Source organism: Cyprinodon variegatus, unplaced genomic scaffold (genome assembly GCF_000732505.1).
Source record: "Cyprinodon variegatus isolate N-32 unplaced genomic scaffold, C_variegatus-1.0 Scaffold898, whole genome shotgun sequence".
Classification (NCBI taxonomy): domain Eukaryota; kingdom Metazoa; phylum Chordata; class Actinopteri; order Cyprinodontiformes; family Cyprinodontidae; genus Cyprinodon; species Cyprinodon variegatus.
The window spans coordinates 148,817-162,138 of NW_015151351.1; the positions used below are offsets into that span (position 1 = coordinate 148,817).

General features: G+C 36.3%; 1 protein-coding gene across 1 annotated transcript in view; it reads left to right on the plus strand.

The window, feature by feature from the left end:
- LOC107099698 (carbohydrate sulfotransferase 6-like) overlaps positions 1 to 9,374 on the plus strand; it is a 21,714-nt gene extending 12,340 nt beyond the window's left edge. Inside the window, exon 2 of the mRNA XM_015397928.1 lies at positions 7,286 to 9,374. Coding sequence (XP_015253414.1) covers positions 7,343 to 8,542 — 1,200 coding nt within the window. The 5' untranslated portion in view covers positions 7,286 to 7,342 and the 3' untranslated portion in view covers positions 8,543 to 9,374. The remainder of the gene's footprint in view (positions 1 to 7,285) is intronic.
- The last annotated feature ends 3,948 nt before the right edge of the window (positions 9,375 to 13,322 follow it).

Consider the following 13,322-nt stretch of genomic DNA (forward strand, 5'->3'; position numbering starts at 1 on the left):
CAGTAATTATATTAAAATTCTAAAAAATATATAAACATGTTGCATTTAATATTAAAAAAAAAGTTTTTATCTGTCAGTATGCTCTATCCAGAAATCCTCAAATGCAAAAGTTTTAGTTTTTCCTGTTTTAATTTCATAAAAATTCTTCTTTAAGGAAACTTTGGCTATCCGATTACTAATCAATTAATCGAAAAAATAATCGACAGATCAATCGATTTGCAAAATATTTGTTAGTTTCAACCCTTATTATATTTGTTTATGTTTATCAAATTGGTCTTATATTGCAAAATATAGAGCTATCTATATGTATAGATAGAAAACCTTAAGTCAGAGACTATAGTTAAATTGGCATTAACTGGGTGGTTTTAGCTCTAGCTTTAAGGAGAGCCTGCAAGTCTGGCACATTACAGACTGTGATTAAACTTTGAACAAAAACAAACAACAAAAAAAGAAACATGCTAGGGACTTTTGCCATTGTTATAAAGACATACAGACAGTTTGTGTTCGCTGAGGCCTCTAACATTTGTTCTAAATAAATAATAATAATAATAATAATAATAATAATAATAATGATAATAATAATAATCATACTTTTTTATGTACAGGTTAGTAAAAAAGTCTGAAACACTCCAAGATCTGCTTTTATAAAACAGCTTGATGTCAATCTGTTATTCCCATCTGTATCTTCTTTGAGCAATGTTAACATTTCACCCACAGTTTAATTTTTAATTTAATTTTTACAACTTTAAATCTGCTGCTATATTGAATTGATAATCCCATTCAATAAATTTTCGTAGTATATTAAACTAGCGGCAGTAGAGGGCCACATTGTTCCAGCAGATATAACACAGTGAAACAGGAAGACATGACAGTGATGTAAGATCTGGCCTAATGATAGCAAGGCCATAGCTGCGGCAAAGTCAAATCTAGATTTTATTTTATGATCATTTTTTTATTTGCATTCTCTTTTTTTAAGTTCAGTCCATGTTACAACATGCACCCCTATTCTCAGTAGAGCACCGAAGACTCCTTAGTCATACATTTATGGCAGGATGCTGACAAATAGCTATCTCTATTGTTTTGTCTGTAGTTTTTGTTTTTCACTGATGCCTTATTTAAATATAAGAGGATGCCAAAAAACAATGAACGACCTTTCTAAAAATAAAGTTTAGGAGGCTTTTATAGTATGCTACACCCATAATCAGAGCTTATAACCTTCAAGAAAATAGTTCTTTCTGTGAGCTGGAGCCTGGTGGTTACAGTTAATGATTGGCTGTTAGGCAAGGCTCTTTAAAACATATTCTTTTCACAAAGCATGAGTTGATCTACGGTCTTGAGTCTATTCTTTACATTCATTTCTCAGGAGTATATGGTTCCCGTAAACATTTACAAAGGGCTCAGCTAAAAGTTAGAGAATCAGTCTGAATTAGGATGTCCAGACGTCATTTTTTCCCCCCGACATGTCCTACTTTTCATACCTAAAAAAATGTCCGGGGAGAATTTCAAAATGGGTCCATTTGCAGTTGTTTCACAATATTTTTTATCGATTCATTAAATTCTCTTCAACTGCAACATCTTTCCTCAGCATTTCAGTCTCCACCATGGTCCAGCAGAACAACATTTGACAATAGTGTTGTGGGAAATATCACAACTGCAATACGCTGAAAGCAGTGCTTCATATAGAGCCAGTTCATGACAAATATCGTCTCAAGGAAAACTAGTATATCCTACCAAATCATACAGATTCTATGTCCATTACATTCTGAAGTGATCTTGATGAATAAAAAATAAAGACCAGTTAAGTGTATTATTAAAAGCATTACAAAGGTTTTCCATCTTAGCAAACCTTTAGCCACAGCATGCATGCGGGTCAGCTTAAACTCTTCATTTACAAAAAAAAGCTTTTTTAGGGGTTTTCAGAACACCTCAGTTCTCTGAAATCCATTATTTCCATTGGCAAACTCCACCTAAGGATGCAATTAATGCACTGCGCCTAGCAAATCTAAAGGAGGTTCTACACACAATGTGGTCATAGTTCAAATATGCTGATACACAAGTCAATAGAAAGTGGCCAAGTGTCCTGTATAAAAGGCTCTTTAGATAGAAAAAAAGATAAGGCCCAGAAAATCTCCTATTAGTCTACTAAATCCAATTATTATTATTATATTTTGTCATGTTTGACAAATTGCATGTTTATTATTAAAAGAAGAAGTGTCAGATTTTATAGATTTGGATCAAAACCCCTTCTGCAGTTCAACAGTTTATAAAATCAACACTGGGCTATTGTTAATTCAGTTTTGTTTCCTCTTTCTTGGAAGCTTTCTTTGCATAAAGAATCAGAATCAGCTTTATTGGCTAATGATCAGTTTTTACTAGCTTACAGCAAACAGACTTTAAATATCAGTGTTTCAACTTTGGATGAGATTCCTGAAGTAAACACATCAAACATATTTTCTTATGCTCAATTATTTTTCTTTAAAAAAAAAGTTTATGTGCAACTATGTTTAATATGATTCTGAGCAGAGCTGACTATGTCCACTGCAACTTGTTTATGGGGTTGTTTATGAGGGGATATATAGCCTGGGTTTTACAATTATTGATTTGCATTGCTGACATGACGGTAAGCATCTTAACAGTTTATGACCAGGATGCGTAGGCTTTGTTGCAGAGATGTTATTGGTCTGTTTCTATGCTCTAATACAGAAGCGCAGAGATGGACTAATATATAGATAAACAGAAACTTCTCCTTGGAATGATTTACTTCACCACTAGACATTACTGTGAGCAGAGCACAACCTGAGCTTTTCGTCAGAAAAAGTTAAACTAAAGTAATGTGTATCTGACCATTACTGGAACGGTTCTTTTTATAAGACAGGTCAGTGCATTAGCACTGTTTTAGCATGTGACAGCATTTTGCAATCAGTGTCAGTAAAATTATATTTTAAAGGACTAGAAGAAATTGTTCCCCTTTGCATTAACTAAATGTAGGCCAAACTATGTAGTCTTCAGGCTACAAAACAAGATTGATCACCTATTTGAGGATGAAGTCTTGTTTCGAAAAGCATTATTAAGCAAAGTCATACGATCAGGTAAAGCTTGTTTAATATGTGTGTTTTATCTGGAGAGGTGGCAATATTAACAAGAGTTATTATGCAGGATGCCATCATGCCAGAGTAATGATTAAACCTTGTCCAAGGACACGTATTTTGATAAAGCGAGGCCTGTTTACATGAATAACAGTAAATGAAACTGCATGGACATACTCTGGTTAATGTTTACTCTTTATACTATGGTTCCATGTTTGGTCAAGTGTTCTGGAAATGTTCTGGAATGTCTGGAAAAATGTGCAAATCTTCTTCCAAATATCTCATCTGATACATTGGTTGTTTTTGAAAATAATTTTAAACATTTTATGTTCCTTATTTTTTTATTATAAAAAACACAAAAACAAAGAAAAGGTTTTAACAGCTTAAAAACACTTTGGGTCTAAACTTTGCATGTCTTAAAACAGATGCAAGTGTGTGTTTGTAGGCACGGAGCAGATCTTCAAAGAAGGTGCACAGTGATTGGATTATAAATATCATTTGATATTATCATTTTGTTGTTTTCAATAATAATAATTATTATTACTTTATTCTCCATGACTTTGAAACTTATCTTTGTTTTGCTCCCTCTCTCAAACTGACTGTAGAACATGTAAAATGCTTATTTTAATGGGTGGAGCTGAATCCGGTTTGCACATCTTGCACATCTGCACAATTGCTTAGCAACCTTTGTTGATCAGCCACAACACACCCAATTTATTGTATGTACTAGAAAAAAAATGCACTTGCAATTTAACGCCCCTTATTTGGAATATTTGAAGATAAGGCCCTTTGTGTTTTTGGGAATGTATTTGATTTCAGTAGGTGACCTGTTTAAACACCATGCATGCCTATTCATCACAGGATAATTGAATGACCACTCTTCATTTATGTTACCTGTATCCCATACTGTATAAAGTGCTTTTATATTGCTGTTATTTAGACTTAGTATTTGGATTCTCAGTATTTTTTTTTTACTAAAGAGGTTTTTGCTGTGGTCATCATTTCTATGCAGTGCCTATTCATTCACATTCATGTCAGCTCAAGGCACTTTACATAGACAATTTATAATACAGTAGGATTGGTAAAAGTTTCTATTAAGGAAAACCAACTAACTGCATCCAGTCAGTGACTTTGTAAGATTTGCTCCTGGATGAGCATTCAGCGACAGCAAAACCTCTATTGCATTGTGTTACTGCCTCTGCAGCAATCTCTCACATACACGCAGCGAAGGTGGAGAAGAAAAGCAATCTCAGTAAAACTAATACATATGAAAATCGCTTACCACGGTCTGTTGTGACCACAATAACTTTAGGCTATGGGTTTATTTGGTATCTATTTTGGTGAAATCATCTGTAAATGGGTGAAGATTAAGTCTGAAAAGGTTCTAATAGATGGAATATGTTCATCATCTCATCATCATTTCTTCCTCATTTGGATCATGTCTTCTACTATACAGTAAATACAATTGTTTTCAGCCTCTTCGGATGTTTTCATCCCAATAAATGGTCATTATTAGCAATGATCAGTTCCATTGAATGGCTTTAGATTGTGCCAGTAGGCTCAGTAGGTTGCTATCATGGAGTGAATCCTAATCCTAACCATACAGTAATTCATTTTCCCCCCAGAGAATTAATGAATCTATGTTTGTGTAATCGGAAAATAATTTCAGTAGCTCTTCATGTAGTGTAAAAATGAATAAAAATAACATTTTCTTATTAAACAATCCAAAATGAATTAATCTCATATCTTGTCAACTGAGTTGTAGAATCCTCTTCCTATAAATATTTAACTCTCTGTAAAAAAGTGCCTATCATTCTTTAAGAAGATCCTCATGAAACGGACATGCAATGTTTGCTATTAAATCTTAATGTGTGTAACGGACCTAGTGAATTATTTTTTCTTTTAATGCACAAAAATATGACAAAAATGTGATAAAATCAGGAATCAAAACAACGTGATTGGCTGTAGGGGGAGCGGAGACAGAGAACACTGAGTTTACTGAAGAAAACCTGCTCGTGACCAGGTTAACTCTGGGAAGAATGTTACTACCGTGACTGAAAGAGAGGTTTGGTAAACTTTCTTGCTGAAACAGAAAACTCAGAGTTTCCCATATTACAGGTTTAGAAAACGTAGTTTTCAGTAAACCTGTTTTGTGAAATGGAGCAAAAAGAAGACAACTGACAACCAAAGTAAGCATCAAGAAAAACCCTTCAGTTTTGGAGAACCACCTTCAGTTTCGTTTTTAGCTCAAGCCTCTCTGATGGAGAGTGTTATACCTGAGAGCGGGGGGGATCATATTTGTAATTAAATATAACTAGGTCTACATCATCAATGTCGCCAACACCGGAATGCTTTCAGACATCGGTGCCACCAGCGCAGCGATCAGACGATAACTGATCTGCACAATGAAAATAGCTGCATGAGCTGGAACGCTGTGGAGAGGGAAAGCAAGAATATTTATATAATAATGACCCTCTGCCCTATTTATTAGGGGGCAAATATAACTCAAGCGATCTGTCCTCCGCTGTAGCGGATCTCTCTTACGCGGCAGCCGAGACAGCATCGTGAGACTGCAGTAAAGTTGGCAACATATTCATAAATTCGGCTTTTCCGGATTAATCTGGTATGTTCAATAGGTTTGCCTAAATAAAAGATTTAGATATGACTGATCAATATATTCCTGCAAAAAGGTCTGATGTTGCAGGCGAAGGTAATGAAAAGTGTTTGGAGCATGCTTTTGTTCGGATGCCACTTTGTTTCAGCCTTTATCCAGTCTGATGTAGAAGGGCTGGTCATACCACAGGTTGTTTGCATTACAATCGGGACAGTTAGCAAGACAGAGTGAATACACAAACTTTAAAAGTGGAGAGGGGGGGGCTTGCATGAAAACTGAAATTCTCTGGGACTTCTACTGTTAAGCTTCTTTAAATTTGCAACTTCAGTGTACTTTCCTGTGTTACTCTTAAGTTCTGTTCATGTAGAGCATTTTGAATTTCATTACGTTAATTGTGCTATTCAAATAATCTTCCCTTGACATACTCTATATCAGAATTGTAAAACTGTTGTAAAACTTTTTCCTTAGCTCTGCAAATATTTGAATATGAGCTTTAAATTTATTTTCTGACTTGGTGCCAGTTTTTTTGGCTGTAGTTTTACAATCTGGTTAAGCTGCATTGTGTTAGTCAAAGAGGCGTGTCTCCCAGCCTTTTTTAAATATATATTTTTGATATAGTGCTGTTTAGTTTTTCAGATACAGAACTTTCAGGGGATGTTTATTGCTGTACGTCCTGGTCTAAAGCAAGCACATTTAGACAACTGTGGGATCAGGATGACTCGGTGGATCACTTTCTATGTGAGACTGATTAATCGATGATGTTACAGAAAACTTCCCAAAATGCATCATAAAAGAAAAGGAGGTGTTAATAATCCACCCTTCGTGCTGTGAGTAAAATACATCCTGTAATGTTTTAATATGACACTGCATTGCTCTATGGAGCTGTTACGGATCAGAACTACAACTTGTGGGTTCAGAACTATAAATCCCATATCAGAGCACCAAATTATGGATGTGTTTTGGCTATTGGTTTAGAAGAAAAGACAACCTGGTTTCTTAGTATAAATTAGCCTTAAGACAAATAATCGATTTACAGGGGTGTTCTTATTTTATTATTACTGATCTTATTCATTTATCCTTATTTTGGTCCATTCAATATGTTTAAAAACTTAATTTCCATCACACTTTCCAAAATTAATTGCTCCGCATTTGAATTGTCACTGTAAAGTATTCAGTTCATATAATCTAAAATGAACTAGGGCCATTAGAGTTGTCAGGATGGTTTGGTGTTTATTGGTCTTTTTTCATTCAATCAGAATCACAATTACTTTATAAAATTCTTTAAATGAGATATAAGAATAAAATAAGGATCACAGTAGGATTTATGATTTACATTGCTGATCAGTACTAAATGACAATTATTGCACATGACTGCGTTATTTTGCATAGTGAAGTAATGACATAAATAAAATACAAATAATGAAATGAAAGTAAATAAAACTTAGATAGGTGAAAGAAAAATCTGTCATATTTCAAAAAAAAAAAATACAAGCAAAGAAATCATTGTTTTTTGTTTGTTTTTATGAACTACCCCATCATAAAATCGGTCTTCCTTTCTCTTTTTCTTGTGTTTCTTGTTTTGCAGAGAAGAGCAAAAAATCTGATGGTCTTCTGCACCTGAAACCTGCAGTGATCTCCAGCCATGAGTCCCCGCTGCAGAGTTAACTTCAACACTATGATTCTCCTGGTTGTCCTGCAAGGGGCAGCAGTGGTAATGTTCTGCAACTGGTACATCCAGTTAAGCCCCTGTGACTCTGTTCCCCCTAAAGGCAAAATTCATGTGTTGCTGCTGTCGTCATGGCGATCAGGTTCATCCTTCCTGGGTCAGGCTTTCAGTCAGCACCCATCTGTTTTCTATCTCATGGAGCCCGGTTGGCACGTGTGGACCAAACTGCAGAAACCTGGTGCACGAGTTCTCCGTATGGCTGTGAGGGATCTGATGCGGAGCTTGTACCAGTGTGACTTCTCAGTAATGGATGCCTACATGCCAGAAAACTACAATGTTTCCACCTTGTTCATGTGGTACCAGAGTCGGGCGCTGTGCTCGCCCCCAGCCTGCCCCCTCACACCACGCACACAGATAAGCAATGAGACTCAGTGCCAAAAAAAATGTGATTCTTCAGGTTTTCAGAAGGTGGAGGAGGCATGTCACACTTACAGTCATGTGGTTATAAAAGAAACTAGATTTTTTGAGCTGGAGTCTCTTTATCCTCTTCTGCAAGATCCCAACCTGGACCTCCGCATCATTCACCTCATTAGAGACCCCCGGGCCGTGATGCGGTCGAGAGAGGAATCAGCCAAAGCCTTTGACCGAGATAACGCCATTGTCCTGGAGCAGAGAAACGTTCCAGCAGCCAACGTGCAGTATGAAGTCATGCAGGAGATTTGCAGGAGCCATGTTCGGATCAATGAAAGGGCGATGCAGAAGCCTCCTCCGTTTCTGAAGGGTCGCTACAAAATGATCCGGTATGAAGACGTTGCACGCAACCCTTTGAAGGAGATCAATGATATTTATGACTTTGTAGGTTTAGAGATGACCGATGAGATGGAGGAATGGATCTACAGAGTAACCCACGGAAAGGGGAAAGGCAGCAGGAAAGAGGCTTTTCAGATCACCTCTAGGAATGCTGCTGATGTCTCCCAGGCATGGCGCACCTCGCTTCCCTATAACAAGGTCAAACGCGTTCAGGAGATTTGTAAAGGGGCCATGTCAAGGCTCGGTTATAGGACTGTTGACAGCGATAAAGAGCAGAAGAGACTGGACATAGATCTGCTGGTTCCACAGGAACCATATGAGTTCAGCTGGGTTCCTGCTAAAACTCAACTCTCAGGAAACAGCTAGAGTCTGTCAGTTAGATCATTGCCAGACTAGTTAACAGATCTGCTCCCTGTTTCAGCAACAGAGGCCACAAACTTGAACAAGGGAACACACTGATCGAGCAGCAAACACTGCTGTCACAGTCACCGTTAAAGCAGGACTTTGTGGAATGCTGACCTTTCAGAATGTAGAGAACCTAAAGCTATAATGCATGACAGTATAGTTTGTGTGAGTGTGTCAGTGGAGATAGCCAGCAGCAGTTTTGTCTTGCTCCTGGAAACCTCTATAAACACTCAATTAGCTCTATAGGATTTACAATATATCTCATTTTACAGAACTTATGGGAGGATGTTATCATCACTCATAGATTCTCTTCATTTGCCTTGAGAAGTCACAATTAATCTTTCAGACAGCCTAGATGGAGACATGAAGCAGACAGAGCTTATTTACATTAGTCTTCATTTCTTTTATACAATTTAAAGTCTGATGAATTAATCTCTCCCCAGTGTTCTTTAACAGCAAGTGGAGATTAAGCTTTAGCATTTTTTTAAAAATAAGGGACCTACAAAGATGTAAAAATAGAAACATGGCCCATACATTATATTTTTTTATTTGTCCCTTAAATATCTTTTTTCTCAATTCCTGGGGGTTTTCTGTGATGGAAACATGAAATGCCGCAGAACTTTTAAGTGAAGGGAAAGTGATGCAGGATTTGCAGCATTTATTTGATGGGAGAGTTGTTGTAGATGTTGATAGCTGTAGGCAGGAAGGATATTCTCTTCCAGATCTGGAGAAGCCTCTGAATGAAGACAAGTTGATGTTATTTAAAAATCTTCTGAAGAGGATGCTCCTTGTTGTTCATATTTTTCTTCCTTTTATGAAGAATTCTTCTTTGTGAAGTAATCTCCTGAGTTTCTATGGAAGTAAATCTATGTCGCTGGGATTTGAATTAAAAATGCCACTGAAATTTAAATGTTGTAAATAGTAATGTGAATTTTTAGCTTGAAGAGAAAATAACAAATGAAATTTCAACTGTGTAGAAATAATGACAATGAATTTTTTTTAGGTCAAGAATGTGTTCTGAATGTATTTTAACACTTAAACAGTAAGTACAAACATACGACATTTAAATTTCAGTAGCATTTTTAATTAAAATCCCAGCGACACAGATTTACTTCCATAAGTTTCCAGGGGAGTTCCTCGACTCAACAAGCTATATATCAGCTTTTTGAGTTATTTAAGTAATTTGCCCTGATGCTGTTACCCCAGTAGATGATGGCAGAGGAGATCACACTCTCTACAACAGACATTGAAGATATGTAGCATCTTGCTGCAGACACTGAAGGACATAAGCTTCCTAAGGAAGCACATTCTGCTCTGTCCCTTCTTGTAGAGGGCTTCACAGTTATGTCTCCAGTCTAGTTTGTTGTCCAGGTAAACGTCACAGTATTTATACTCCTCTCCCACCTCCACTTTGTTCTCCATGGTGTTAATATGATTCAACTTGTTCTTGTTTCTTCTGAAATCTACAGTAATCTCCCTTGTTTTGTTAATATTCAGGATAACAAGACTGTTTCCACTCCATGCCACAAAACGGTTCACCAGCTCTCTGTACTCAGTTTCTTGTCTATCTTGATGCACCCAATGCCTGCAGAGACATCTGACTATTTCTGCAGATGACAGGACTCTGTCTGGTACTGGAAGTCAGATGTGAACAGAGTGAAAAGGAATGGAGAGAGTACTGTCCCCTGTGGTGCTCCTACCCTGCTGACTACTTGATTATACAGCTGGACCTTCAGTCTAACATACCGTGGTCTGTTTTTCGGCTGATCAATTATGCCTTTACATGAGACTTTTGGAGTTTCTCACAAAGTTATTGCTCTTTAAATGCAAACTGCAGTTGTACTCAGCTCTGATTTAACGATCTGCAGAAAACACAATTTGCCATAGATTCTGGTTCTCATAGATATGTATTTTATCAGACATGTATGTATGTCTTGATCCAAAAGCATTTCCTTTTAGCTCTGGCTGATTATTGTCCCATTTGAAGGTGAAGCTCTGACCAAGCATTTAGTCCCATCCATCATCCTTGTTTTGCTAAAAAAAAAAAAAAGATCTACAAGCATATTTCACTAGACAATTAGCAGTTTGCATGTAAACCAGAGCAGCTTTCTCCTCACATTAGCTGTACCCACCATAAAGGACACAATTAAAAATCTTAGAAACCAGATTTTTCAGAGATCAACCTCGGTGGAAGGACACGTCTTGTTAGCATAGTAGTTGGTGCTGCAGCTCTCTAGAATGTTTAGATTATTTGTTTTATAGCCTAACCCAGCTTTAAACTTCTCCTCAACCTTTTTGTAGAGCTGTCTGCAGCTGTAACTAACACCCTCCCAAGCTATTTTCCAAAAGACCAGCTGGAGGTTTATTTAATTTATTTATTTTTTGTCGTATTCGTATAACAGGAGTTACATACAAAAGCACATTGTAGTTTTCTGATACTCTTTTTTATGAGTGAAAAATGTTTCAAAGCTTTGCTGCATTTGTATTTCACTTCACAGTTTTGTGTTACCTTGTGTTTTTTTCTACAACAAAACATTCCAATAAAATCCACTGAAGTTGGTGTTGAGACGAGAAAAAATTTGAAATAAATTAAATAGTTCTGAAAACATCTGCAACTAATTCTATTCAGGGTATTTCTACATATGCTGTTTAACATGTAGAGTTTATTTGTGTTGCTTTTGATTGAATCTGTGATCCTTATTTGGCCCAGTGACTTCTGGATTCTCTTCTTCTTTAGTGGAGAAACTTGAAGTATTTGAAACCATAGGGACACATTAAGCGGAATGAACAACATTCAGATTTACCAACACTTAAATACCTTACCATGGTTTAGAAACACCCAGTCTCACATGAAATGCCCTGTGTCCAGTGCAAGGGCAGGTGTATTTTCTAAAAACTATAATCTGTGTTCCTGAGAAACTTGAACTAAGCACAGCTTGTGATGAAAAACAAGAAACAAATAGACCGACTGCCTGGATGCTGTAAACTGAACTTTAGCTTCTTACTGCATAATAGAATTATTATTTCCCAGTGCAGACAGGATTTGGTTGCCTATTATGTATGTGATGCACAGAGTTAGGCTGCAGCATTCATTTCTGCAGTAGAAATACAGAATATTGCACAACAAAACAGCATGAGTTGTTTGAGAAATACTGCTATGCGGCTTAAGAGACTTATCAGAAAATGTGAGCTTAGTGTGCAGTGTGCAAGTCTGAAGACATATCCAAGGTACTTTTTTAGTACTGACATATTATATCATATAAGTATGATATGTCAGTTGTGATACAATATGTAAATAAGTGAATGCGTAAGTCTTGAAAGAAATATGTCTTCAGAAATATCTGAATGCATATATTATATTAGTAAACAATGCAATAAAAAGAAACTTCATTGCCCTTATGATAGCGCCTTTCTGTTCCACACTTTTTCTTTTTAAAATTCTTAAAAATTCAACTTTCTCAGATTTGCAGCTCTAAAATACTATCGATTTTCCCTTAAATGAGCTGCTCTCCAGTTAAAATTTCATATAAAAATTTTTTTATTTTTTTTGCTTTTTTAAAAAAGTTCAAAAAATAAACATGAATGACAAAGAAATATCAGTACACAATAAAAGGGAAGGTAACAAGTAATAGGGGTCAGCTGGATTACTTAGATAACAAATGAATTGTTTTTTGTTGAGGGTGTCATTTACAGCTCAGTCTGTCTGAGTTTAATGAAGTCTACAACAAGGTTTATTCTTTTTCATTTGGTAAATCATAACAAAAAAGTATATAGTTCAGCTCAGCCTAAGTTTCACCTCGGATTGAAGTGCATTGTTGAAAACAAACAGGTCAGAACAAAGGCTTTCCTGTAGGTGATACGGCATCTTTGCTTCTGCGTTGACTTCCTGCATGCATCAGCAGATATCTGAGCTCTTACACACAAAGAGATTGTTTTGGTGATACTGAAACAATGCCAACCATTTATAGCATCACAATTCTTCCCTTATTTTCCAGCTTCATTAAGGGTACTAATCTGTCCTCAGCAAAAAGAGAATGAAGGGAGCTGAACAGGATCATTAGAAGCTGGATGAAATGTCATTGTGATCAAAAACTGGATTTATTTTAGTAAGTAATAAAAAAAACAAACTCGTATATTACAAGGAGCCCATACTGGGAGAAAATGTCATTGGTATTTACTTGTTTAAATTGTTTTTATAGTTTAAGGTACACTTATCCAAAAATCCACTTTGTCTGAAAACTTTAATAGAGATCGACAGAGAGACGTATCTTTTTCTGCACAAATGTGGGGAAAGTATTGCTGTTATAATGTCATCCTCAACCAACCTCTAATGGCTGTGCTTATATGTTTTGCCTGCAAGCCTTTCTCTAACACACTTTTTCCTTCCACTTAACTTTTTTATTAATATCCCTATACAACACTTTTTACATTTAGCTTTGTCTCCAATGGCCTTTAATTCCTCACCCACCCTGTGGAGTGACTCCCCTGTGGACAAGTGTCATGTCAGCAGTCTTTTCATGTTTGTGTAGACCCAAAACACAACTTTCGTTTTTAGACATAATAACCTCATTGCTTTAAGGTAAAACTCAAATTTACCAAGAAACAGTTTTTTGTTTTTGTGATTAGCCATCAGCGAGATAATGAAAAAGAACCAATGGAAACCTCTACAGTCGATCACCTTCCAATTTTGCCTTGACTGAGTGGATAATAGAACATTTTTTAAAATTTGAATTTGCTGAGA